At 45.5% G+C, this 27,919-nt stretch overlaps 1 protein-coding gene across 2 annotated transcripts in view; it reads right to left on the reverse strand.

The window, feature by feature from the left end:
* The window catches only part of LOC116947045 (neuropilin-2-like), a 76,048-nt gene that overhangs the window by 34,128 nt on the left and 14,001 nt on the right, over positions 1–27,919 (reverse strand). For both annotated transcript variants that reach the window (XM_032962425.2, XM_076070100.1), the window contains exons 3-7: positions 22,408–22,589; positions 21,920–22,189; positions 19,677–19,832; positions 18,570–18,739; positions 6,338–6,493 (exon numbers count right to left, since the gene is read on the reverse strand). In XM_032962425.2, coding sequence (XP_032818316.2) covers positions 6,338–6,493; positions 18,570–18,739; positions 19,677–19,832; positions 21,920–22,189; positions 22,408–22,589 — 934 coding nt within the window. The remainder of the gene's footprint in view (positions 1–6,337; positions 6,494–18,569; positions 18,740–19,676; positions 19,833–21,919; positions 22,190–22,407; positions 22,590–27,919) is intronic.

Genomic DNA, 27,919 nt, shown 5'->3' on the forward strand with positions numbered 1-27,919 from the left:
CTCACAGAAGCTGATGTAGGACGTCACAGCCTCTGTGAGTTCATCCAGACTATTGGTAGCAGTCGTGAACATATCCCAGTCAGTACAGTCTAAGCACGCCCGCAAATCTTCCACAGCCTCACTGGTCCACTGTTTAGATGTCCTCACAGCAGGTTTACAGAGTTTTAGTTTCTGCCTGTATGCAGGAATCAGGTGGACCATGGCATGGTCAGAGTGTCCTAGTGCTGCTCGGGGGACGGCGTGGTAGGCTCTACTGACTGTAGTGTAACAGTGATCCAGAGTGTTCCCTTCTCTGGTTGGGCATTTAATGAATTGTATGTATTTGGGGAGTTCGTGGCTGAGATTACCTTTGTTAAAGTCGCCAAGTACGATAACCAACGAATCTGGATTTGCTCGCTCCACACTCAGAATCTTCAATCGCATAATGAACTGCATGCAGGCTCAACATCAAAACAACATCTGAGGGCATTGTTTCTTGACAAGTGAAATATACACGGTTCTATAACAGATTTGACATCGGATTTAACCCATGCGGGAGAGCAAAGCCTGCAAGGGTTTTGAGTGACAGTCACCAGGCAGACCAACAAGAGATTAGTGTTGTATTTGCCCTACAAGTCTGGACTACAATTTTGCACAGTCTTAGGTCATCCCCACGGTCTATCTCCGTGCATTCCAAGGATCCTCAAACAAGCAGTACTTTATTTGCCAGCGACGCTGACCAGCGATAATGGCCCTTCGTTGAATTTTTTTTTTTAATGACTCCCCTGACCAAGCCACATTTCCCATAATTTCAGGTTTAACAAGGAGTGTACGATTACAAAAAAAGTATGACCGTGTTTTAATCGTCGTTGTAGATTTGTTTCGTGCTTATGAAGTTTCCATCATGCTGTATGTTCTGTAATAGTAAAGACTTGATGTTTACACTATTGTAGGGCAACATTAAAGTATAAGCGATCATAATAATAGTAATAATGATGTCGTTAAATAACTTGTTGCCAATATCATTATAAAAATAGTAATACTAAGTATTATATCAGATTGTATTGCCCTTTGTCAATGCATTGCTGGATGAAGGCCATTTCATGATGCTGTGTCAGTTGTGGAGCTTGCTTAAGCATACTTCATCACACTCGTCAGTAAGGCTTGATGAAAGTGAGAGAGGCCATTCCCAGAACTGGTTAGAACATTGCTCGCCACTGATATTAGCTGTGGCTGGCCGTAATGCCAACGCTCTGTCTATTATAGTATTATTACTACTGCAGTGGTTCTGGTGGCTCATGATTGATGTGGTTTGCCACTGCTTATCTCACATTTTGTTTACTATCATTTTTTTTTACAGTTATTTGTATTATTTTCGGTTCATCTTACGCAGATAGCTATGGGGAGGATCGTTTTTTTAATCAAACCCTATATAAATTTAAATCATGGCTTTTGAATGTCATCACTCAATGCTATAATTGGATAGAATTTCGATTTAAAGCTTTCGTGGCTGCAAGGATTCATCTTCTTTGGTTCTTTTGGTAAAGTAACGTTGTGGCCGAAACGTCGTGAGAATTTTATTGTGTTATTTTATTATTTTTATTCTCATTCTACGTGACTTTACCGAAAGAACCAAAGAAGATGGATAGAATTGTTTAATCAATTAATTAATTAATTCATGCATATGCTGCTGTTGAACAGCTCTTCAAAGTGAAAGAAAATAACTTTTAATAAAATGAAATTTCCGTTAAAAACTGTACCGTAAAAAATATGGAGCCTGGTTCCGACGACAACATTAACTACTATAGAACCGCTATAAGCAGAGGACTAATAAGGCCTCTTGACAGCAGGGGGTCTTTAAACAGTGGCACCCAACGGACCGGCATGGCCACCTCGCTTGTTTACTAAATTAAGCAAATGGGATTTTAATGGGATTTTATTTCATGCAAAACAGCTTTATTAAGTGTGGCACCGGCCACGCGGGCACTTATAATTGGAATCCATTTATGCGAACGCAGCACCTGCCCGTTTATGGAGCATTTCGCGAATGGCCAAACCGAGCAACGTCCTCTAATTTGCCGACGGCCCACAACGCCTTTCTCTGATATTCCAAACGCTTCGTTTCTAAGACTCCGGCCCGCGGGCCACGGTTTTATCTGGGAGCTTACTTATAAACACGCACGTGGTTTATGGGAAAGTCAGACTCGTGCTATGAGAGATGGCGTCCGTACGCCGCTATCTGCCACACTGCGTTAAACGCCTCTGTGTGATTGAGGGGTAAACTGTGGCGCTTCATGCAGATAGGGGGGCAATCGCACACACACAAGCGCGAGATCGTAAACACTTCTGAAATCACGCAAATGCCATCATCACAAAAACGAGTCGAACTTCTCCTCTACAGTATACAGTTTTGGTTCACGACACCCATGTGAAGAACAGTTGGGAGTGAGCTATTGGATGACTGCTCTGTGTATGTGTTCACGTACATTCCTGTGTCACTCTACGTACGGGTCGTAGGAGTTGCTTGGCCATAGGTGACCACACTGGTCAATGCAGGTTTGTGAAAGTAGGGAACATAGACACGGGAGCATTGTAGTATACTAGAACAATGGATTTTGCTGCACACCACACTGCCCCTGAAGTCTACTTTATCAGATGGCTGGATTTGTTGTAACAGCCAGGGCACAGTGTTGTCATGAACCACACACTTGTATAGCTGCAGGTTAACAGATCAAGGCAGCGGTTGTGCAGTGCATGTGAAAATGTCCTCTTCGGAACCAAAAACAACACAAACAACGATGGATTGGGAGTTCCAGAATCAATACGTAATTTGGTATATATATAAAATGAGATTCTTGCCAAGAGAGTGCAGGGTGCATCGTCACTCAATTGCAATATTATTGCCGAAAAAAACGAGACAATAAATGAAGTTTCCAGCTGGCATACAGCAGGCCTGATGCAGAGTGGCAGAAGATATAGCCGACATAACTGGTGAAACGACTGGCCCATGATATTACTTGGCAAATGGGAAAAAGTTTTTTTTTCATAATAGAGGTATTTTGGGTTAGATCGCGTAAATTTATAAATGTGTCGTTAAAACCCGCCACCACCCGACACAGCCAACTAGTAAGGGTTGTCACATAAACAGAACGTGCCAATTCGTCACTGGTACAGCACACCGGTGTGTTGGAGAGCCAAGCCACAACATTTACAATCTAACCCAAAATACCTCTAATATGGATGATATTAGTGGCGAAAGCCTACGTGTAAATTTTTTTGTCTGTCATTGAAATAAAGTCAGAAAACATTTGGGGGACAAAAATATTGGATTGTGGAAAGGAGGCATCCAGCGTGGAGGATGCAGCGAGTGCCACGATGAACGAGGGAAGCCAATTGGGCAAGGATCACATCCAGAAAACAGAGGGGCTGCTTGTGGACTAAGCCGGACTGCAGCCCTGAGTGACACAATCATCTCCCCATAATTCCATAAACATCCCCCTCAACAGCCCCTCCCCCCAGCCTCTCGGGCCTCCTACGCTGCTGCCGCTCCTGACTGGCATAGCGTTCAGGATGCATCTGCAATCCATACCACGAGTTCAAAGCAGGGCGACCGACTGCTGGTCTATATACGATGCATTGCCACCGCCGCAGCAGAAGATCGCGCGGGCATTCACGACAGCGGGTGCCCCTTGCGGGTGGCGAGTCAAGGACCACTCTGAGGGTCAGAATGATTCACACTGCAGCCAAGTTAATGTATTATCTCGGTGAAGAAAAATGTCCTACAATCGATAAACAATGGCCCAGCCAGTGCTTATCGCTCCTCACTTGTCAATGCTCGCCCGCCAGTGTAGCCGACATCATCTGAAGGAATCGTAATAACGTCTTGAGGATTGAGCGTCACAGGCTGGACCCCGTGGAAATTCCTACGGCTCAACGGCTCGTTGCACCAAAGCAACTGTGTGCATGTGTGTGTGTGGGGGGTGGGGGGGAGGTTAGCACGCTGCGTTATGAACCCGACTACGCAAGTTCGATTCCCACTCACAGCCAACACTCGTGATAATTCTCTGAACCAGCCCTGGCCATGCCTGAGATCAACTCAGTCACAAATTAGTACCTGGTGCAATGTGTAAAACATTTCCACGAAAGGAAAATGAAGGCTGCCGGGCGTGGTGCTGGTCACCCACCCCTCGTGTGCCACGCCAACCTGCATAGGTGCTTGCTAATAGCACTTGCCGCAAAAGCCTTTGTTTTTGTGGATATTTGTGCACGTGTACGTTTCGGTGTGTGTACGTAGGCGTGCATGTGTATACATGTGTACGTTTGCTTTCGTTATTTTCCTGTATGTCAAGTGACACACCGTGCTGTGACCTGGCCCGTGACTGGAAAACAACTAATTTAATAATCGGATTCTTGATGCTCCTGCAGCCCGTGATCCACAATTTATTCACACACGTGCCCCAGGTAATCCATCACAGCTGGCAATACACAATATCAATGACAGCAGCAAAATCCACACGCATTTGTCTACATGAAAAAGATACAGGACGTGTCAAGCATAAATTTACAACACTTGCCGTGTGTCCAATTCCAGTTTTTTTGGTTATTTAAATAATATATTAAAAAATAACGACACATTTGTCAATAACACTGTGACTTTATAAATATATAAGTGGTGATGTTGCAAGCAATGACCATTTTTCATGCGCTATTAAGAACGGCCATTGCCCAGAACATCTCATATTGTATATTTATATTTTAAGACAGTGTTTTTGACAAATGTGTTAAGTTTCCTTGGAAACCTTGCTTGTGAACCACTGCTGACACAGCATCACCACATAATTGGTTATGTTTAAATAAAATAAAACTTTCCTGTAAATTGATACTGATGGATACAAATATCCGGTGTATACCCTTCCAAGAAACCTATCCTACTCGCGAGCAGAATAATAACGCATGCCCTTTATATTTCGTTCAAATAAATAAATGACATAGGATGCGGTGAATGAGTTGAAAGTAAGGTACAGTACATGTAACAGATTCCATCCAATCACAGACAGCTATTAAAATCAAGCCACTATTGTAAAGACAAAGTGTAAATCACATCACTATGACTACAAACATGGCTGTGAACAGAAACAATTCAATATTTCTTCATGGAAGCCAGGTTACTGTCTTTAAAGCTTGAAATGAATGAATTCAGTTCATGTATAGAAATATTTCCCAGAGTCTTTGACCAATTTAAGCTGACAGAAGTGCTGAGGTGCAAAACCTTTTCACTGATCAGAGGGGAGGAATATTATTAAATCGAAAAAAATTATAAATCGAAAAATTAAAATTATTAATGTGCATTAAAATATTTCTTCGCTGCCCTTTGTTGAATGCCCTATAATGTAACAATGTCTCTCTTCATTAAAGAACGTGGTTATCAACAGACATTATAATCGACACAATTACAATATGGACACCACTGACTGGAGATGATAATGAAGGCGAACGCACAGTGAACAATTATTTCCCATCATCATAATGTTGCTTTCATTTCAACGTATGCAAAAGTTACTGATATTTTACCCATTCGCTCAAATAATCACATATTTCAACACCCCCGATCTGATATTTTGTTCAATGTTCTTGCTAAAAGAAAAACTGCCAAATGCTCTAACCTTGCACGCAAGCAAAATAAGTATAATATTAACAGCTGATAAAAAAACAACAATAATGATGCTGCTCTTTCTATACCGGTGATTGCTATGGTAAGTATACTGATGCGTGAGTGTATGTGCATACTTCAATGAGTGAGTATGCGTGTGAGTGACATGGCTTTCTTTGATAATTCAGAGTAGGTGAGCAGCAGGTGTTTGACGTCAAGATGAATCCGATTGGAGAGTACATCTATAATCAGGCAAGTAATGGCACAAAGTCAGCTGGTCGGTAGGTCTGTTGATGTGTGGGTGAATGAGTGATGAGTGAGCAAGTGACTGCGTTTCAAGATTATTGTGTTTAAGTTCATTTTGTTGAACCAGGTGAGAACTCATTAGACAAGGATAGTCTCATTTGCAAGTGACTTGGATCAGTAGAATTATGAGTGAGTGGATGAATGATTAAACTGGAGGGTGAGTGGACAAGTGAATGGGTTGGTAGGTAAATAAGTGAGTGAGCATGTGAGTTCGTGTATTAATATGTGAGTTTATGTATGAATATGTTAGTAAGTGGGTAGGTAGGTGGGTGAGTGAATATTTCAGCGGGTGTGCAAGTGAGCTGGCAAGCAGGCAAACGAGCAACCACTAGAGTGAATTGGGCAAGTGTGCGCGCCAGGGTGAACGAGTCGGCTGGTGCTCGGGTCGGCAGCACGACTCACCTTGCTCTTCTTGTCATCGCGGTACACGGTCCAGTCGTCCCCTGAGGTGCTGTACTCCAGGCGGTACGACGTCACGTAATACGGCCGCCCCGTGGCGTTGGAGCTAACGCCCTGCGTGGCCACCCCGCTCAGCACGCGCACGAAGCGCAGGTCCACCTGGCATGAGCAGCCGGGGCAGAGTTGTCGGGGGGTGGGGGGGGTGGGGGGCGTAATGATTGGATGCCAACAAGGGGCGCATAAAGGCACACATGCGTCTAGGATGCTCTCTCCCAGGGAAAGAGTTGATTTTCTCGTTGAAAATCGATTTAACACGTAGGCTTTTACGACAAATATAATCTACAATACAAGTTTTTTGGGTTCGATCACATAAATATAAATGTGTCGTTAATACTCGCCACCACCCAACACAGCCAATTAGTAAGGTTCGCTTGTTCGCCTTACGATGCTCGTTGTAATTACTGGCGAAACGTCGTAGATTGTAAATGTTGTGTATTTGGCTCTCCAACACAGCGGTGTGCTGTACGAGTAACGGATTGGCATGTTTTGTTTTTGTGACAAACCTTACTAATTGGCTGTCGGGTGGTGGCGGGTTAAACGACACATTTCTATTTACGTGATCTAACCAAAAAAACGTGTATTATGGATGAAAATCGATTGTTACGCTTTATGCATCGAATTATCCGTGGTAATCGATTGCTTTTGGTTTGTGTTTTGCTCTATGTTGGAGGTTCCTACGACGCCTGCAGCCACTAGAGGCACTACGATTTGTCATAAAATGTTCAGGAAAATAAAGCATAATAAATTCCTGACTCATATCGCGACCACAAAATTTGGAGTATTCATCAAGCGGTGAGCGGGTCGAGTCCGTGAAAGGCAATTGCTCTAGGAGCCTTCATACATTACTTGATTCGGGAACATCTTGACTTAAAGCTTTCGTGACTGCAGGAATTCATATTCTTTGAGTCTTACGGTAAAGCCACGTAGACAGAAAAAATTACCAAAAAATATCGACGTTTCAATCGCTACACAAGCGGTCGTCTTCCTGAAGACGACCGCTTGTGTTGCGATCGAATCGTCGATATTTTTTTGTTATTTTTTTCTGTCTACGTGGCTTTACCGAAAGACACAAATAACATGATTCGGGAACACTTTACAAACAGTTAAAACTAAACAAAAAAAACTATTTTTTATTTTATCAGATAAGGCCCACTGAGCTATATAGCTCTTTTTCAGGAGCGACCTGGCCACAAATGATGGCTCAAAGTAATGGCTTACCATGTGGAAATTTATAGCAGCCAAATACTCTAAACGCACGTTTCTGAATGTGGAGGGGAAAAAGCGGAGGACTCGGAGAAAAATCCATGCGACCAGGTGGTGAGAGACATGCAAACTCAAAATATACAGGCGTTAGGATCGGGAACGAAACCCACATCTTCCTGCATACCTGGAGAGGTAGTGAACAGCTCGCCAAACTGAAAACGTGTTCATAATGTTATTGCTATTTTATACTGGTAGGAACGAAGTTGTAAACTGAGTGTACCAGCCTGCAATAGATTAATGTGTCCGTCCGTCCGTCCATCCCCTTTCAATACTTTAACGAAGTGAAATCTCGTGCTGTTGGGTGTAAAATCAGCAATATACAGCGTAGAGACTTGTCCTACCAGCCCACCCTGCAGGGACCTGTTTAAAGTATTGCTGATATTTTGTCGTAGTTGTTGTGCCCTTTAAAGTCAATGGATTAATTTCTATCTTGTTTTTTACCGACTCGTTTATGCAAACGTGTATTATTTACGCGAGTTGATTGAGTCTTACATGTGCATGATTGGATGTGCTGTTAGATATTACAAATGTAACGATTCGCACCCCTAATTAATTTGTGAAAACCTGCAGTCTGCAAAATGAAGGCTTAGCTACTTTAACCTGGTAATTTGATGAATGATCAAGATTCAGGAGGGACTCAAGTCGATAAAAAAATCAGCTATGGTTCATGTAGTGGCCTCTAGTTGCGAGTGGCAGGAGGGATAGGTCATATTACACATACAAATCAACAACACATCGATTCTTAAACACGCATCACAAGCTGTTTGAATTGCTTCTATCCTATGAACTAATGCATCGTTCCACCCCAAAATGCACTCTTCCACCAACCCGTACTGACGAGCATGCTGAAGTTTGGTCAAACAACCGCCACCGTCGACATGGCTGTCCATGGGGAGGCCTTCATCCAGCATAGGAATGGGAGTTCTATGAAAAAATATATACATCCTCCAGAAAGAATCGATTTAAATCGAAGTATCGGCACGCCGTTACATGCTGAACAGTCGAGGCTCAGATTGTATTCAGCTGCCTCCTGGCTATTGCTTCGCTGCAGCCACCTCACTGCCTCCACCGCCCAGACTCAAGGTTTCCTGGAGCCTTCCTGCCCCCCTGCCGCCGCCAACCCCCCCCCCCCCCCACCTTAGTAAAACAAACGAAGTTCGATGTGTTGGAGGATCCGATGTTGGAGGAAGTGTAATGTTAACTGCGCAGTGTCTGTGCAAAGCATGTGCGCTACATTGAATATTACACAACATTTCCTGGCAAGCTACCATGGGTCTTGAAATATGAATGCTCCATTTTACAGAGGATGCGCCTGAAATTAAAAACACAAGATCAAATGCGCCCACACTGGTAAAACCCTCAAGGGAAGAGTACACATTCCAGTCAACAAAGCTTCACATATCCTCAATAACTTCCCTTGTTTAGTAAACATTAAATAATGTGATAGCCTCCTTGCCAAATCTACGATTGGATGAATGACTTCTCATGTGACTGTCGATCATTGGGGTTCTTTGACCATACTTCCCCGTGTAGGAGAAAGGGGGTTAAAGGAATGGTTCAGATATCACTCGCCACTGATGTTAGCCATTGCCAAGTTAAAGTCCAGTCCGCAAATCGCTGAACCCCCACTTAACTCCCTTAGAAGAAAAACAGCCCAATTCAATATTTAAAATAAACCCTGCATTAATTTCCAGCAAGGCAGCATGTACCACACACTCTACATTATATAAAAGCAATTGCCATGTCTTTTTACCAATAAAAAAAAACACAAACCTTACTCGAGCTTTCAGCAAAACGAAAAACACAAGCTCTCCCATCAGGTTGTGACTGATGAAGACGATAAATTATGACGATGATGAATGAACAATGATGATGGATGCAGAATGATGATGATGATGATGATGTCGATGATAATGTCCATCACGATGAGGTTGCCTCCCCCACACAAGGGGGCGTGGTGCTCATTCAGGCACACGAAAGGGACGCAGCCCCATATCCACCCGCCCACCCACTCGCCATCACTCTCCTCATCTGCAATGTTATCATTTTTATTTTGAGATTGGGGAGGTGGGGGGTGGTGCGCGCACCACAAGGGTAAAACGAGGCGGCGCGTGAAGGAAACGAACGCGTGGCCCCACGGCACTGGCAGGGCACGCGTTCCGCTTTGGTGCACGAATCAGGGGTCAACGCAGGGAAATTTAATTAGCCGTGCGATTTATTCACGAGCAGCGTGCAGTCGTGAAAACACAATGCGGCATTCCAGATAGAGAGGCGGGTGGGGTGGGGGGGGGAGACGCGCCACAACGACGTTGCTCGCCAGAGGAATGTGAAGCGGTGTAACTGCCCAAACGGTTTCACATTATCGCCGTTTATTTCCCGCTGATGTCGAGTGTAATTCACGTGGTGGCTGGTTTTCCTTCACGCGAATGTGTGCTGAATCATAACAGTAATAATGGCCCGCGGCAGCGCTGTTGGTGGCTTCTTAACAAACGACTTCAAGCAGCCGAGTCGGATCTGCAATGCACGAGCGTAACGTTTGCGTGATTTTGCGCGTGCGATCGCGCGTAAATCTAAATCGGCGTGGACCAAAGGGCACCGAGTCCGCCCTGCAGTACCTTGTATAATAATGTTGAGCGCTAGGCGATTAACACCACGTCTACATCATCGACGCTCTGTGATAAACAAAGACAATTAATGAATAATGGCTCCTGGTCACGAGCCATCTCTCACAGCAGCACCACACAGCCTTAGCATCGCCGGCTCTGCATCATCCGCTTCCCGGTTTCGCTCTCATTCAGGCATTTCCTCATCTGCTGTCCCACCGGCAAACAAAGACAAAGATCCCCCGTATAGCCTTAACAGACTGTAGGGGCAAGTGCTGTTAGCGAGCACCGGCAAACGCACACCCACGCACACGCAAAGACAAAGATCCTCCATGTAGCTGCACAGACCATTGGAGCATGTGCTGCAAGTGAACACATCTGAACGCTGGTATGGCGAGTGATGTGACCAACACTATGGCATACCACGTTGTCTTCACAGTTTATGTTTACACACTGCACCAAGTTCTCATTTAAGACTGACTCCACCTAAGCAGAGGCCAGGAGATATTCCCTGTTGATATTGGATGTGACCAATAGCCAACAAAGATCCACCGTATGGCCTTAACCGACTGTTGGGGCAAATGCTGTTTGCAAACACCTCTGAAGGTCAGCACGGTACACGAGGGAGTGGGTGGTCAACACCATGCCCGACCGCCTTTGTCTCCCCAGTGGCGATTGTTTTTACACATTGAACTGGTTCAGTCGCTGCGATCTCTACATCGGGTCAAACTTAACATCTCTTAATGATCGACGGCTTGTGCATCAGATCTTATTTATTCACGATGTACTTACAAAAAAAATCATCAGACTACCTGCTGGATCTCCTCACTGTTTCGAAGAACAAATGAGGAAGGTCCTTTGCTGTTGATGCCCCCAGGGTCTGGAATGCTACCGCCAATAAACTGCAACTTGGATCACTACCTGTGGGATCCGCACTCAAAACTGCTCTTGAGGAGCTGTACACCCCCCGCTGCCACTGCTATGCAGAGTCGCCTGAAATCAAATGCATCGCTCTGGATGTCCACTGCAAAGTATGATCTTGAGTTTTGATTATAGTGTGCTGATCTTTAAAAGTGCATTGAAAATGTTTGATACTCCTGCTGATACTTCTGCTGTTATGGAGTGACTCGTACTGACAGCTATGGCTACAAAGTTTGGTCGTACATGTTATGTATATCGTTTATTGTTAAATTTGAATCACAGTTCCTATGATCACTGTTACATTGCTTTTATAACTTTATTTTGGTGATTTCGAAAACGTATGGTTAAGCCATGTTTTTTTTCGATTTAAAGCTTTCGTGACAGCAGGGATTCATATTCTTGGTTCTTTCGGTAAAGTCACGTAGAAGGGAAATAGTAAAATAATAAAACAATAAAATTCTCACGACGTTTCGATTGCAACACAAGCAATCATTATCAGGTATGAAAACCACAGCAAGAAAATTTTGAAAAAAAGTGGAATTTTTTTTCTTTCAAAAATTTCTTGCTGTGGTTTTCACACCCGGTTAATGATTGCTTGTGTTGCAATGGAAACGTCGTGAGAATTGTATTGTTTTATTTTTATGATTTTATTATTTCCCTTCTACGTGACTTTACCGAAAGAACCAAGAATATAAGCCGTTTGTTTGTTGAAGTACGGAGTTAGCCTGATAACTTTAATCTAAATTGTCTTATTGGTTGTTATTGTTTGACTTGCATCCCACTGGGATTTTTGCACACAGCGTTGATATACGGTACTTTTTTCTGGAAAATTTTGCTGGTTTTTCCTGGATGTTTCTGTTGTGCGTCGTCACTTTAAGATATTCTTTGTTCATGTTTTTGTTTGTTGCGGTTGCATCTGAGTCAAGAGCCGCATGGCACACAGAGCTATACCTAATAAATGAAACTGAAACATCGCACCAGGTAATCATTTGAGGCTGAGTTGACCTCGGAGAAGCCCAGGACCAATTCAAATAATGGTCACTGGTGTTGGCCATGAGTGGGAACCCACTCTCCAACACATATACACACGTGAACACAAAACAAAGATCCCCTGTTTCGCCTTAACAGACTGTTGGGGCAAGTGCTGTTAGCGAGCACCTATGAAAGCCGGAACGGCACACGAGGGGGTGGGTGGCCAACACCACGCCCGACCGCCTTTGTCTCCCGAGTGGCGATGTTTACACACCGCACCAGGTACTCATTTAAGGCTGAGTTAACCTAGGGGAGGAAGCCCAGGATCGGTTCAGATAATCATCACTGGTGTTGGCCGTGAGCGGGAATTGAACTTGGGTCGCCGGGTTCGTAGCGCAGCGCGCTAACCGCTACACTACCGCTCCCCACACACACACACGAATGGAAATATTGACCACAATTGCATCTCAAGTTACTAGTTGCAATGTCAACGCAAATGAGGAGAACAAACATCACGTGAAAACATGACAAAGAACGTGAAGTAAATTGTACATAAGTACAATAAAATGGAAAAAAATTAGAGCGGTGGCGCAGTGGTTAATGCACTGTGCTATGACCCTGGTGACCTCAATTTGATTACTGGCCATGGCTAAAACCAGTAATATGACCCTAGGCCCGCCCTTGTATCAATCATCGCTGATGAGGGTGGTGAAGTATGGACATAAAACTCTCATGTTGACATTGAGAAAAGGCCTTTATCCAGAAATGAATTGTTAATTATAACGATATGTTAATAATAATTATTTTTGGAACAAAAATAATCACAAAGTTAGACAACACGGGTGTCACGAGAAGCAGCTGTAATTTCACAACAGAGAAAATTCCACGAGCACGTTGACTTGCTCAGCCACCGTCACCCCAGACACAGACTGCCCGTGCAATATCCCTCTCTCTCCCCGCCGCCACCAACCCCCACCACTACGATCCCCACTCTCTCCCGTAAATCCCCTCCCGGGTGTATTGTGTCGGTGTGACTATAGCATTTAGAAATAAGCCCTGCTGGGGCCATCATTAAAACTCCACAAGATCAGAGCCCGTGGGAAGAGTTCAGAGTGACAGCATAACGACTGAACCAGCAGTTTAGCCCTAATTACCCAAACAGCCCCGCGGTGCCACCTCTGACCCTCTGCTGGCTCTGCCCGTTGCTCTTGAAAGGGGCCCACGCGCCTTCCCGTGCTCACTTCACGACGAATGTTGAGAGGCGCTGGGACCCTTCTGCGGCGGCAAAGAGGTCTCACGCCGGGCTCTCGGATCTATTTCGACAGCGCACGCATGGTCGAGTGAGGTACTACGCCCACGGTGTCACACCGGGAATAAAAAAGAACTCGCCGGTGAATGGATGACAAATGTCTAGGTTCATAAAGCTGACCTACATTTGTTTTCACTGGGAGGGGGGTGGGGGGTGGTTGGAAGAAAGCGGTGGCACAGTGGTTAGCGCGCTGTGCTACGAACCAGGCGAGTTTAGATTGTGTTGAATTAAATCTGCACTGGTTCTCGGTTCACATAAGGGGGGGGGAGGTGGTACGACCCTTCAGTCTGATCCTGCAAAGAAAACCAAACAGCCCATGGTGTGCAGTGGTTGGATTTAAATCCCCCATAACCCAAGTCTGTCTTCTCAGGAAACAATCTCCAGCTATTCTCTCAATGTAAAATAAATGAAAATGTCTCGAGAAAAGCCAATTCATTCATTTGTTTACTTTATTTATGACCATGTGGGAGCAGATCGACACTGCTACTTTGTCAACGCAGAACTGAATCAGACAAACCAATACATCAAACGTGCGATACGGAGCGATGAACTCGGCTCGTGTGACGGACTCTTTTACATTGCATGACTGTGAGAAATATTAACGGCTTGGTGATGTCTTCATCCAGCAGTGGATAGGCAACGGCCGATGGTGATGAGGGTGATTATGAAAAGGTCAACAACAACGTCATCAGCAGCAGCAGCAGCAGCGTACGAGCCGACTGCAGATAAGGCGGCCAACATCAGCACGCCGACACTCCCCACACACACCCCTTACTCCCCACACACACCCCTTACTCCCCACACACATCCCTTACTCCCCACACACACCCCTTACTCCCCACACACACCCCTTACTCCCCACACACACCCCTTACTCCCCACACACACCCCTTACTCCCCACACACACCCCTTACTCCCCACACACACCCCTTACTCCCCACACACACCCCTTACTCCCCACACACACCCCTTACTCCCCACACACACCCCTTACTCCCCACACACACCCCTTACTCCCCACACACAGTTTCTCTTCTCACAGCGTCGCTGCATGACGACGGTGGTAGACGACGGCTGGGATTGGAGCCACAGGAGAGGAGGGGAAAGGGGGACAGGGGGAGAGAGGTCGGTGGATTCGGGGACAAATTGGCCAAAGGCTGCCGAAGGCTGCCCAAAGGCTGCTTTCCACAGGAAAAGGCGCAGTAATTGCCGGTGGCGTTGCTCGTACACTTAAACAAAATAGAGGAAGCGCCCGTGCCGATTAGTCTGTGCCATCGTCAATCTGGTGCCGTTACCACCGCTGCTTCTGCTGCTGCTCGGGTTTCCACCTGTCCTGGATTTCTCAGGATCATCCTTTTATTTTTAAGGTCCTGCGAAATCAGCAAGTTTTCTCGGGACATTAAAAGTCCCGTTTTTTTGTTAAGTTGTGCAATGAGGCACCACTCAAAGGCAATACATTCACACGCAGTTTTCCCACGCTTCTGGTATTCTTGTGAGACGATCTTTTGCCCAAGACAGGCTCCGGTTTGTCGTACCTCAAGAGGTTGTCACCCGAGCTGCTACCTCTGCCCTCGCCACCGACAAGTGCTGCTGCTCTTTCCGCAGCTGGATTTTGTTTCTTGTCTGCCCCGTTCACAGCCGCTGTCTACGGCAACTCACTCGCTAGGCACACTGCACCGTGTACCAACAGTCATTAGTGTGCCATCGAAATACCGGGCTAATTCAGTGGTACGGTATATCCATTCTGTTATCAAAACCCACATCATTTTCATACATACCATATTGAGGCTATTTAGTCAGCTTGTAATGTTATATTTTGCTTTCATATGATAACAAATAATATAAAAAATATAATTTTAAAAAGCATCAACATTGCCAGTGGAACCATTGAAAGTCACAATAAAATCACAATGCCTTTGTAGTTGCTGTACAGTGTAGTAGAGTGCTGGACTGGGACTGCCGGGGGCATGCATTTTATGCGCAGTGTGGAGACGACGCAGCTCACGGTCAGTATTTCCCACGTCTTGAACATCGGTGAGTGCAGTTTTTCCATTTCTTTTACATTTTCAGGGATCGACCGTTCAAAAAAAAGAACCTCTATTATATGCAGGCCATGGTACATCTGCTCACATTACGTATCAGACAAACTCTGTATTTGTGTGTATGCACACGTGTCTGCATGAAAGTGGGGTGACTAACCTAACGACGTTACGGTACGCGCAACAGCACGGGATAACCACAATGTCTAACAAAACACGTGCATCCATCACCTGGCCTTGTGTAGTTTCTAGATGTTCTTGCACAGCTGGCTGGTACGATGCATAAAACAGCCCAATTAATTGTCATGACTAATACACCTGTATCAGTCTTGTCAACGCATTACCGTGCATGGATTTTAACTTGTGTGAATGTGTACATATCTTTGTATATATGCATTTGGTTATGTGTCCATTATGTTATTTTCACAGGCGGAAGCTTCAGGTAAACCCCTGGAGATGAAAGATCTCGATTCTCAGCCAGCCGTGATACACACGGACGCATGCATAAATATTTAGACTGCATTTGCTGCGCACCCATGCATTTATGCATCACGGCAATAAACGCTGTGAATGTCCGCATTAGGGGCGCCGTGGTGGCGAGATGTTAACTACCTCGCCTGGTATACAGGAGGTCGTGGGTTCGATCCCGACCCTGACGCCTGCTGTATATTTGGAGTTTGCACGTTCTCCCCGCGGTCACGTGGATGTTTCTCTGGCTCCTCTGGTTTTTCCCTTACACATTTAGAAACGTACACTTAGAGCATTTGGCTGCTATAGGTTTCCACATGATAAACCACTTTTGTTGAGCTGTCATTTGTGGCCAGATCACTCCCGATAAAGAGCTGCATAGCTCAGTGGGCCTTACCTGGTGGTAAAAAAAAAACTTTAGCGCGGTCATCGTAATTGCGCTCTCACGTGGGAGAACTGTATACTTAAAGTGAGTTGGATCCTACGGCATCCGTCACCACAAATGCACTCCGGATGCCGACTACGCGTCACTGGCGTTCTGACTGGTCGTATTTACTTTCCGCAGTACACGTACCACGGCAGCAGGGAGGAGCGCTAACAGTGAGGATTCCCATGCGAGAGGATAAAAAAAAGCAAAGCACAGAAATAACCCATCATTAAAACAGACTACGGCGCCTGAGCACATGGGAAATGGAATGGGTCGCGCAACCGGCCACACGGACCCGGCCACTTACGAAGAACGTCTCATTAATTCATTCATGTCCATAAGAAAAAACATATCCACGCACGGGAACTGGAAAATAAATCCGACAATAAATTGATCTTGGCGAAGAAGCATATGCACACATTAACCAATAGTATGTAATTAATCTTGATTTGAAGCTTTCGTGACTGCAGGAATCCATACTCTTTGGTTCTTTCGGTAAAGTCACGTAGGTAGAAATAAAACAAAATAAATCACGACGTTCCGATAGCAACACAAGCCATCGTCTTCAGGTGAAAATCGCGACAGCCGCTGTGTCTGCTGCTGTGAGCAGCACGATGTCTGCTGCCTTGTGAAGGGAAACTGTTACCAGCAAGAGTTTGTATAAGTTTTTGAGACCAAAGGTAGCCGAAGCAGTGCTAACGGGGTATTATAGTGTCAAGGTAATAAATAGCGTGGCATGTTAAAGGAAATGAACTTAGATTAGCACGTTGGATTATAGTGCAAAGTTAATGAGCTTCCGTCGCGCATAAGACATCGTGCTGCTAGCAGCAGCAGCAGACATCGCGGCCGTCGCGATTTTCACCTGAAGACGATGGCTTGTGTTGCTATCGAAACGTCGTGATTTATTTTGTTTTATTTCTACCTACGTGACTTTACCGAAATATTCCCTAAATGTTAAGTCCCATAATACTGGTTTTCACTGTATTTAATGTCATTGTTAAGAGCATAGCAAACAATTATTACGCAATGATAGCGTTGCCTTTCTCTATGCGAGCTGGAGTTAATGCGCTTACGTGCACGTGTGCGCGTGTGTGCGTCAATGTGTTTAATGCCCATTCCGTCATGCTAAAGAACCCATTTGCGAAAACACAGTCAGCAGAAATGTATACCAACAGTGCTAATCGTGATCCCCAGAGGGTATTTCTTAAATGCACACATATATTACGTTCCTGTTGCCCAATAGAGTACGTGCCTCCCATACCAAGCCCCTTTGTCGTCGTCCCCCCACCCAAAATGCGAGCAAGTGAGCGAGCAGGCGATGGAGTGAGCGGCCGAGCGGGTGAGCGGAAAGTGAGCGGGTGCTGGAATGTGTCTGTAGTAATTTACTGGAAGGAAACTATGCATGTACTGAATCGTGCCCTGCAGCTGCCCAGAACCCGAATCTGTAGCATACATGCACACACGTGCGTACTCGCGCACACGCACACACCGATGCACGTGTACGTTCTAGCCCAAGTAAACAGGTACCACCCAGAGCTGGTGCTGCGTGGAATTCCAGGCCAGCGCTGTTTTTAACAGCGGCATAACATTTGGATGTGGCGGTGGCCGGAGTTAATTGCTTTTGCATGCCGCAGCGGACACGGTGTGCCGGCCAGTTTAGGCAACCGTGGTGGTGTTGAGCACGTGTAAACCGTGCTTAGGGTGGGGTGAAGGGGTGCCGATTGACGCGCCATGTGTCTCCCGCATGTGCTCGCTGAATGATCTCATATGAATTATTGTGCGATTTGAGTCAGTTCCTTTCGAGCAGGGGCCTGCCCATCAGTGTGCCGACGATTGCGTACCACACCGAGCTTGCACGCGTGTGTATTACGCTTAAGTGTAACTCCGTCGCGTGGACACACGCACACATGGTGATGACAACACGTTTTTCACAGAACTCCCTTGGAGGCGCAAACGTAGCAAGCGCACGAAACAAAGGGCTCATAATACCTGTGTTTAACACAATAAAGGAAGTCATCAAAAGGTAAAATAAAATAACCTGACATTCTTCTGCTCCAAGCGTTTAATTTTAAAATTCCTGCTTCCCGAGAGCACGCCTGCATTTGGGCCGCATTTGGGCGAGTATGGCAAACGTGCTCGTGCGTGTGTGGATGATTTCATTTAAAGGGGCACCTGTATCCACTCGCGTGAGAGGTCAGAAGCGGGCGTCCAGCCATTGTACTGGTTGTTGAGACGAGCCAGTTCGGGGCCCCAGTGGTCCGAGACGAAGGAGGAGGAGGCCATGATCTGCTCATCCTCGATTTCTCCCGATTCCATTCCAAGCGGCTTGAAGCATTCAAACCCTGCGAGCACAACAAGCGTGGTCGGGATACGTGGAAATGAGCGTGCCATGCTGTAGATGGGTGGAGCTGTCTTGTATTTCACGTTGTGCTCAATTCGGTGTCGATGAGAAAATTGCGTGTTATTGTTCGGAATAAATGCCGTGAATGGTTTGCAAGATGAATAGTCGAGTATAATGTGACTGATATTTAAGATGGCATTGCGCATTGTATGGCTTCTTGAAATGCCTCTTTCATGGACAACTGATCATGATTATAGGTTGAGTCAACTTAGTTTGCGATGTGAATAAAATCTCATGACTCGGAACGCTGCTCCTGTGCCGATGAGCTTCATCTTGGCAACCTCATGGTCAAGAGGTCACGATGGCCAATGGCATTGATAACATCGTACCTCACCATGACTTCCGAATGTCAGAATTCTGAAAAAAACTGCTTCGAAAAATTACGTCAAAAAACAAATGTGTGATGTAATGGGGTTTTGTTGTTGTTGTTGTTGTGTGTGGCGTCATTGTGATAAGGTCGAGACCATTAACCTACTACACACTTGAGAGCGTCATTCAATCACTGTTGAATGAAACCAGGACTTGTCCTCAGTGGAGCCAGCTCATTGCTCTGACCCATCTGGTGCTCTTGTTTACTTTAACACCTGAATGCAGCCTCGTGTCCAAGGGACCCGGTGTGTTGCCCTTGGGAAGACCTTATTCAAGCCATTTAAAATCCTATTGCATAAAAGGATCAATCAGTCATATGTCATGAGTGAACTTATATTGTACGGGTCTTTCAGATCCGACCACTGCAACGGTGTAAAGTATTTCAGGACTGCATTGTCCAGATCACCATCATGGTGAGTTCGGGCACAACATGGAAAACCCACCCCCTAAAGAACAATAAAAACTACTTCATCTGCTGCCAGTGGCCGAAAGCCTTCGGGCACACGCACCCTCAGTCAGGTTCTTTGGCATCGTGGTGTAGTTGGCGGAGAAGCCGTCGCGTGCCACGGCGGCATCGGTGAAGAAGCGCAGCGAGAGCACGCCCGTGGAGGAGCGCAGCACCCAGGGCGCACGCCGTCCGCAGTAGTGCCCAATCAGGGGGCCCACTGCACACACAGAGCACCGTGAGCGGCGCAAACCGTCGCGTTACAAGTGGCAGAGATAAACGGCACAGTGGACAGTGCCATCAGGGGGCAGGGGGCGATGACTCCAGTGCAACGATGGGGTGGGGGGGCAGGTGGAGGGCTCTGGGATTCGTGGAGGCCAGGGGGCATGCTACGTGGGCAATGCCACGAATGTTAAGCAGAAAAACTAAATCGGCACGTACTGTGGAGGCACACAAGAACCACCCCCTCAGCTGCAGTGCCTCTTATCACAAAAAACATTTTTTAAGATATCTTTTCTAAATATGATTTTTTACTCTACATTTGAAGCATTAAAAGTGTATGTTAATAGCAATGTACGCATTAAAAATTGTGTATAAACTGTTAAAATTGAGCCCATCGGATGAATCCACGCCGTCAACTATGATTTTTAGAGGGCAAAAGTCTTATTGCACGTCTGCCAAACTCTGCAAGGTCTGGGACAACAGCCTGTGCCACGCATGGCACACGTCCACATAGTGAGCTGTACGCACGCACCCAGGCACACATGAGGTGTGGGAGAACATGAGCTTTATGATGAGACAAGCCACTCATCCAGTCCGTATCAGTCATATGCAGCTAAAATGCTGACATGTCTCCTTCGGTGTTCAGAGGAATTTTATTCCTTCAAATTAGTTTTTTTCTCCAGAAGCCAACTCACATCCACACAAATGTAACACAGCATATACGATGTGGTGTGTTACCCAAGAAAACCTCAGCGTCCAGTCAAATGTCTGTCTGTTCAAGTGAATATGATGAGGAACTCGTCTCCGTTGGCCACTATCAGCCGGTGGTGACAACTCCACATTTTCTCAACTGGCCAGCCTCAGCATAGGACACCCACTGTACGTTTGGATAGGCTCTAAATGAGACATTTTTAGGGAAACTAATCAACGTCATTAGAATTTACACCGGTCACTCATGCCCGGCTCTATGTATTCAATGAGTTCCTTACACTATGCACCGCTCTGCATAAACTACCTATCAATAAATATCTTTCCAAGCTTCCTTATGAAATTCAAGCTCAGCCTCTGGACAATTTAAATACCTAGGAGTGGACACGTGCATTTTCTCCAAGCACGGATTCCCTGTCTGTTCCACCACGACCCAACCCGCAGAGTCTCTCTCCCACCCTGGCGCTCGGCGGCTCTCCTATTTATACAAAGAACACGGCCAACAGCCAATGGATTCTGCACATTACAAGACATTCCCCACCACAAACCACTTTGCAAAAAACAACCAAGACATCACAAGGCTGCGCTGTGTTTAGCATTAATGTGGTTCTGGCTTGATTTATTAAATAAAGTTCATAACCTCTGTTCTTTTCAGGTTGCATTCCAATTACTAAACCATAATAAATAAACGACGACCCAATTTAATGTCCACCGTCACCACCTTCATGCCCATTGATCTCATTGCTGTAAAAGCAGTGAGCATGATTGCACTGAGGAGACAGTGCTATCTTCCAATGTGTCAAATCACTCATAGATGCAAACAACATCCGCCAATTATTGTTCAGAAACCGTGTGAGAAAAGGTGACAATGTACACCTGTGATTCAGCACTTTAGAAGGAAGGGTTGGTGGATTTTGCAGATTTATGAGACTCCCAAACCCACTCACTGGGTTGCGAGATGGCCAGGATGGTAGTACGGCAAGTGGGTTTATGAGTCCACTTGCTTGTGGGGACCTATAAATGTGACCCTTAAACTGCATGGTGGGTTTTTCTACCAGGTCATTCCAGTTTCCTCCCACGTGATTTCTGTGATCCAACTCCACAGAGCAGCAAACAGCAGCACCTTTAGTTGGCCGAATTATCAGGGGAGCAATGGAGTATTGAATATATATTCGCATGTGGACAACGGGCAATTACCGTTAGAATGTAACTGGCTTCTCTCACAATTGAACTCACTCAACCATCCATCGCCACTAAGATTCCCGCTGAGCAGGACACCCGTCAACCCACATCACCTGTCCACCCACCCATCGGCCCGTATGTCTGCCCACTCACTCGCACACTCAGCCCACCCACCTGCCCAACACGTCCACTCACCGTTCGACAGGCCGTCCCACACCTCCAGACGGTCGTAGGGGCAGTCGGTCACTCCCCCGGCCAGGTGGGGGTTGGGCCCCGCTCCAGGGGGGCCTCTGCTGACTCCCTCAACATGAAAGTGTGTGAAGCGGAGCACGAGGTCGCGCCGTGGCCCCGCCCACACTGTGTAGGTGCACTCCAGGTAGTGCGAGTACTTGTCCGGGAAGCCGGGTGACGAGAGAACCCCGGAGGGTGCCGTGAAGTTCCACGAGCAGTCGTCGGAACCTGAAACTGGCACAGCGACAATCAAGCTTTAGTCGGAGTGCTGTCACTTCTGCTGCTGCTGCTGCTGCTGATTGTGAACACCTAATGAGTAGGCACGTGCCGATTCACTGCCTCTACCTGCACCCCATTTCACGACTTGGGTGACAATTTGATGCAAGGAAACATAACTCTGTGTCTCTACCAAATCTGCCTGCACAGCTCTCAGCGGGCCCGCGTGCACTCACCCGACTTGTGAATCTCATAGTGGAGCGAGAAGCCGGCGCCCTGGTGCGCATAGTCCGACTCGAAGCGCACGAAGAGTGCGGAGCCCGACGACACGAGCAGGCCTGGTGCCACCATGCCGCAGTAGCGACCGATGATGTCAGCCGAGGGCCCATCACCGTCCCGCAGCTCCACATAGTCAAACCTGCACACCCCAATGCAAACATCGCCACTGATACTGGGATCTCCCAAAAAACTGCACCGCGAGCACTACCAATGCTGTCGCGTGACCTTGCATAAAGGAAGTGCACAATACAATCGATGTGGAACAAACTGGAAACAAATGTAAAATGCTGAACAGAATGAGTGATGATACTATTTGCTCTTGCTTGTGTCATGCGTTCTGATATAGTTCTCACCCTCGCTGTGCAAAGGCTCTGATGGCCCATTGCTTATGGTAAAAAAGGTATATTCTTGGTTCTTTCGGTAAAGTCACGTAGAAGGGAAACAATAAAATAATACAAATATAAAACAATACAATTCTCACGACGTTTCGACTGTAACACAAGCAATCATCATCAGGTGTGAAAACAACAGCAAGAAAATTTTCTCATCTTTTTATTATTTTATTGTTTCCGTTCTACGTGACTTTACCGAAAGAACCAAGAATATGAATCCCTGCAGTCACGAAAGCTTTAAATAAAAAAAGTTTAAAAAGCTGTTAAATATTGCACCAATATTTATTGACTTGACCTACGAATTTAGCATAGGGGCAAAGCACATTGTAACCCGACTCTGTGTTGCAAGGGAGATTGTGGGTGTAAGATTAGACAATTCAATTCATAAAACAACAACAACAAAAAGTCAGCAGCAGGGTAAAAGTCATGAGAAATAAGATTTTGCAGAATCTATGAAGAGTTTAATCTGTGAGGCAGAAAAAAAATCACCCTTAATGCGCCCACTTTCATTGGATCTCAGTAGCTGAGTAGGGTTGAGCCCAGTTAAAGACGGGGATGGGACACTGTCTGGGAATACCATGCATTGTTAACCATGGGTTACATTACCAACATTGAGTTTATTGCCCATGATCCGGTAGAACAACACTGGGGAGTTTTAATGTGTGGCCTGTATGTTTTTGGGTGCTATTTTTAATGCACGCAGAGATTAAAATTTATTAAGTGAAAGGGAACCCATCACCCAAAAAAATATTGGAAAGCCCACCGTCATTTCCACTATGAGACCTCCTTTGCCAGTAGCAAGATATAGTAATAGGTTTTAATCCTTTTATCTGGCACAAAAACTGACACCTTGATACAAGGGATCATGTTTGCAATAACCACAACACAAGCGGCAAGAAGTTGTGGTTATTGCAAACATGATCCCTTGTATAAAGGTGTCAGTTTTGTGCCAGATAAAAGGGTAAAAACCCACCGTCATTGTTTGCTCTGAGCCAGGAACATAAATTCCACAGTTATATGGAAGAGCCGTTTGACTATGTGATGCATCTCAATGAAGCACGACACATTTCAGCTCAGTAGTAGTTTGGTTAAGAGATGCACTGCTTTACATATACAGAATGCTGCACTGAATGAATGATTTTGTATTGTCCGGGAGCCACTGCTTGCGGTGCCGTGAAGCCAGCACTGTGAAGCTGTATCAGTCAGCACTGCGAAGCTGTATCAGTCAGCACTAGAAGAGGCCAGATTTAATCATTCAATCTCCTTTATTTAGCAATTTAACAAGCAGCGGCACGATTGATTTGTAGTCATCTGAATTCATGATTACGCTCATCAGCCTGCCAACAACAAATATCAGCGACTCTTGCGGACTGAGATTCTTATCCGAACTAAAAGCAATTTACCAGCTTTTCACCGAAACACCACCAACTCTTCCTAAGAAATCACTGCACTGCCTTGTTTTTTTTTGCTCCCAAATCCAGTGTACGCTGCCCTGCAGCAAAATTAGTCATCGCCGCAAAAATCCGGAAGTTAAGTGTTTTTTTTCATGCAGTGAATTTGAAGCACTATCTCAACGGCGAGATCTCGAGCGAGCGGACACGAGGATGAGCGAGCACACAAAACACGCGCCATAGCATCTCAGAGAAATGAATGCATGGCGGCACAAACATAATCACGCCAGGAACTCATTACCCAGACCAGAGATGAGGGTTTGTTTACAAAGAGATTACGCGATATTCTTGCCCCGGTGTTTTCCGAGTCGAAGAGTCGCGCTTGAAAAATGTGTGGTTAACGGTGGGGGAGGGGTGACGCGGGCTACCGGTGGCGCTCGCCGCTCATTGCAGAGGTTTGTGGTTCGAATTTTTGGCTGCCCCCGCTTATTGCTGCAGGTGAATTCACAATAACACCACACGCTGTTGTCCGCTTCACAGTGGACATTAAAGTTCCCGTGACGTCATTCGCAAGTGTAAGCCATTGACGCATTCCATGATCAAACAAGCATAATAATTATGATGAACGAAGTGGGGACCACAGCGATCCCTGTGTGCCAAAGGGGAGTCCAATGGTCCACACATTCACAGACCCTCGAAGGGACAGTTCCACTAATTCACGTGTATATTTCAGACACTCCCAATTGGTGGGTAATCATGAGCACAATACCTCCAAAATATTGAACAGTCAAATAAAGTATGTACGCTTCATGGCAGATGTGCCCACTACCTCTAAAGTAGAAATTCACAGAAAGCCGTCGACAGCACAGTGAATCACTGCGAACTCCGAAAATTCAATGGAGATATCGAAGGAATCAACTGCAGCCACATCCTGGCAAAACAAAATTTGGACAGACTTTTCTAAGTTGTCATTCCACCAACCATATGCAGAGAGAGATTGGTAATTTTGGGGACTGGATGTCAAACAATTAGGATTGTAGTTCAAATGTACTTCTAAAGACTCGTATCATCCCATACTCTTATATAAGCGCACAACTTTATCTGTGATGAACGCTGCACTTTCCGTCATTTTCATGCAGGGGGCGAGTAGGTTTGCAGCGCCCCCTGCATGAAAATGACGGAATCGATCTGCAGACGGCGGTCTTCTCGCACGGCCAGCAGCTCTATGTCGCCTTATCTCGATCCCGCAATCCCAAACAGGTGAAAGTCCGCATCGAACCAAACCCCCAGCAAGGCCATCTACTTAATGACGAGTGGAAATTCACACGAAATGTAGTTTTCAATTAAGTCTTCCAGATGTAAAATGATGTAAGCTTTTAATGAAGAAATAAAATTATCTAATTCAAAACATAATACAATTCAAAAGATGTTTCATTTAAAAACTAAAAAATGGGCCATCGGGTGCTTGCGTGAATGCGTCGTTCGTGTGCAACTTTTTTTCGTGACTTTCCCGGCGATTCTTTATTAATGGTCAGTAACACAACTTTGAATGTACATTTCAGACACGTTAAAGGTTTGGCTGAACCACAAGTATAATATTTAGCCCCGCACCTCCAATTCCCAAATATGGCTACGTGTGGTGCGAAATAAGTCAACATACATATTTCCAAGTAGCCACAGTATGTTAACCAATCAGGATTGTAATTCAGATATAAATTATTTGTCCGTATTTCTTGCTTAGGGAGACATCACGGTGTTGGCTGAACGCAGACAAACTGACTTTTTTCATCCACGCTGTGCTGGTGATTTTGGCGCGTTCAGTTTGGAGCATGTAGAAGAATCATTCCATTAAAAAAGCCATGCACTAAAACTCTATAGCGAATCATCTTTACAATTACACTTCGCATGTGCTGTTAAAATCCTTTGACATCTTAACTGAGATTGCCTACTTTGTGGCACTCCCCTAATTGAGAACAAATACGATATGAATGACTGACTGATGTGACTTCTAATGATGTTCAGCTGAAATATAATTGAGGATATTTTTTTCCATCTAGAGAAAAAAAAACTTGGGCCCCATAAAAATTAGTGCCTAGACTTAAATTGGTTTCACTCATAGGGTAGAATTGACCTACAGCACTAAATTGCTTTAATTCTGGTGCTGAACAATAATATATATAATCTCCATCACCAATTGGCCAAGTAATTTGCCTCCAAGCAATATGCAAACCCTGATCCTAAATCGTATTCAAGCAATAAACCAGCTCCGCGATTACTTATTCTGAGGTTTCGTGGTGGGAATTTCCAAGTAAATTATTTTTGGCTAATTCTTAAGATGGATCAGTGCAGCAGAAATTGTTGAAATACAGAAATTATTTTTGTTTATTTTGTATAAAAGCCACTACACTATGACAATAAAACTCATCAACCTGCATTATAAAAAAAAATAATGTACCATATCCAGGAATGGCTCACTGAGGTATTGGGATGTGTGGCCAACTCCATCAATGAGTGTTTAGCTTCATGTCGGAGGAAATTGGACTACTTGGAGTAAACCTGAACATATTATGGAGCAACATTCTAAAATTCACATAAATAGATTCACACACACACAGCTCCAGTAGCACAAACTTACATCACCTGGCATCCCCAGGCAGCCTCCAATCCAAGTACTAACCAGGCTCCAGATTGTTTTATTGTCTCACGTCTGATTGTATGGGGCACATTTTAGGGTGAATTTTGCAGCAGGCAAGCTATACACTATCCACAGTGTCTCCCTTGTAAGAAAAAGTACAAGTGTCTCAATGAGCTGTCACCTGGCCGTACATTCCATTGATTGATTTTGAGGTACTGTCCACGCGATACCGTCAACGGGAGGCATGTGTTAGTCTTGTTAACTCGTGGCAGACCACCCTGATTGTCTGTTGTTTATCCCATCGTGCTCGTGTGTGCGGGCGCCGCGTCGAAACAGGGAGTCACCTCTCGCCCACGCACGTGGTTTTGTTGCGGTGAACGATAACCGTGGGTGGGTGCACCTTGCATGTCCACGTGTGAGAGTACTCGTTCACACACACACGTCCACATTTTATATGTGTGTATTCATTTGTTTACCCACACGTGTCCACGTGTTCATGTTTGACATCAATTGTTCACACACATGTGTGTGATGGATAACACGTATTTATTCTTCTTGTGAATAAGACTCTTTCACCTGCAGGGCTATGAGGTGCCCTGCCTAAGATAGTACAGCAAGTAGGTTGCTGTACAGATGTTTTCAGTGTTATCCCCCTGACCGTGTTGGCTACAGTGGTATAGTGTGGTTGGCAGGGCACTTGACAAATTCCCCCCCCTCCTAACAACCTCTTCAATAGCATGGGCCCCTTTGACGTGTGGGCTCTGGTGCAATAGCACTGCCTGCACACTTCATAGGCGAAGCCACTCTGTCGGCTGATTTGCGTAAATACTCTGGTATCTCGCCCGCATGCAAAGATCCTGAAACGCGAACTGGCCAAACATCCTCAAACAGGACTGTCCATAAAAAAAGTCCTGAGCGTCCGTTGAGACTTCCCTACGCAAACATAAAGCATTTATTTCTTGCCTGCGGTCCGTTTCCATCGCCCAGAGAGGTCACAATCTGACCGGCTCGTACAATTCTCGCCTTGATGCGTCAAACGCGCATAAATGAA

The sequence above is a fragment of the Petromyzon marinus genome, chromosome 2 (genome assembly GCF_048934315.1).
Source record: "Petromyzon marinus isolate PM22_M1 ecotype Great Lakes invasive population chromosome 2, UKy_Petmar_22M1.pri1.0, whole genome shotgun sequence".
Taxonomy (NCBI): Eukaryota; Metazoa; Chordata; class Hyperoartia; order Petromyzontiformes; family Petromyzontidae; genus Petromyzon; species Petromyzon marinus.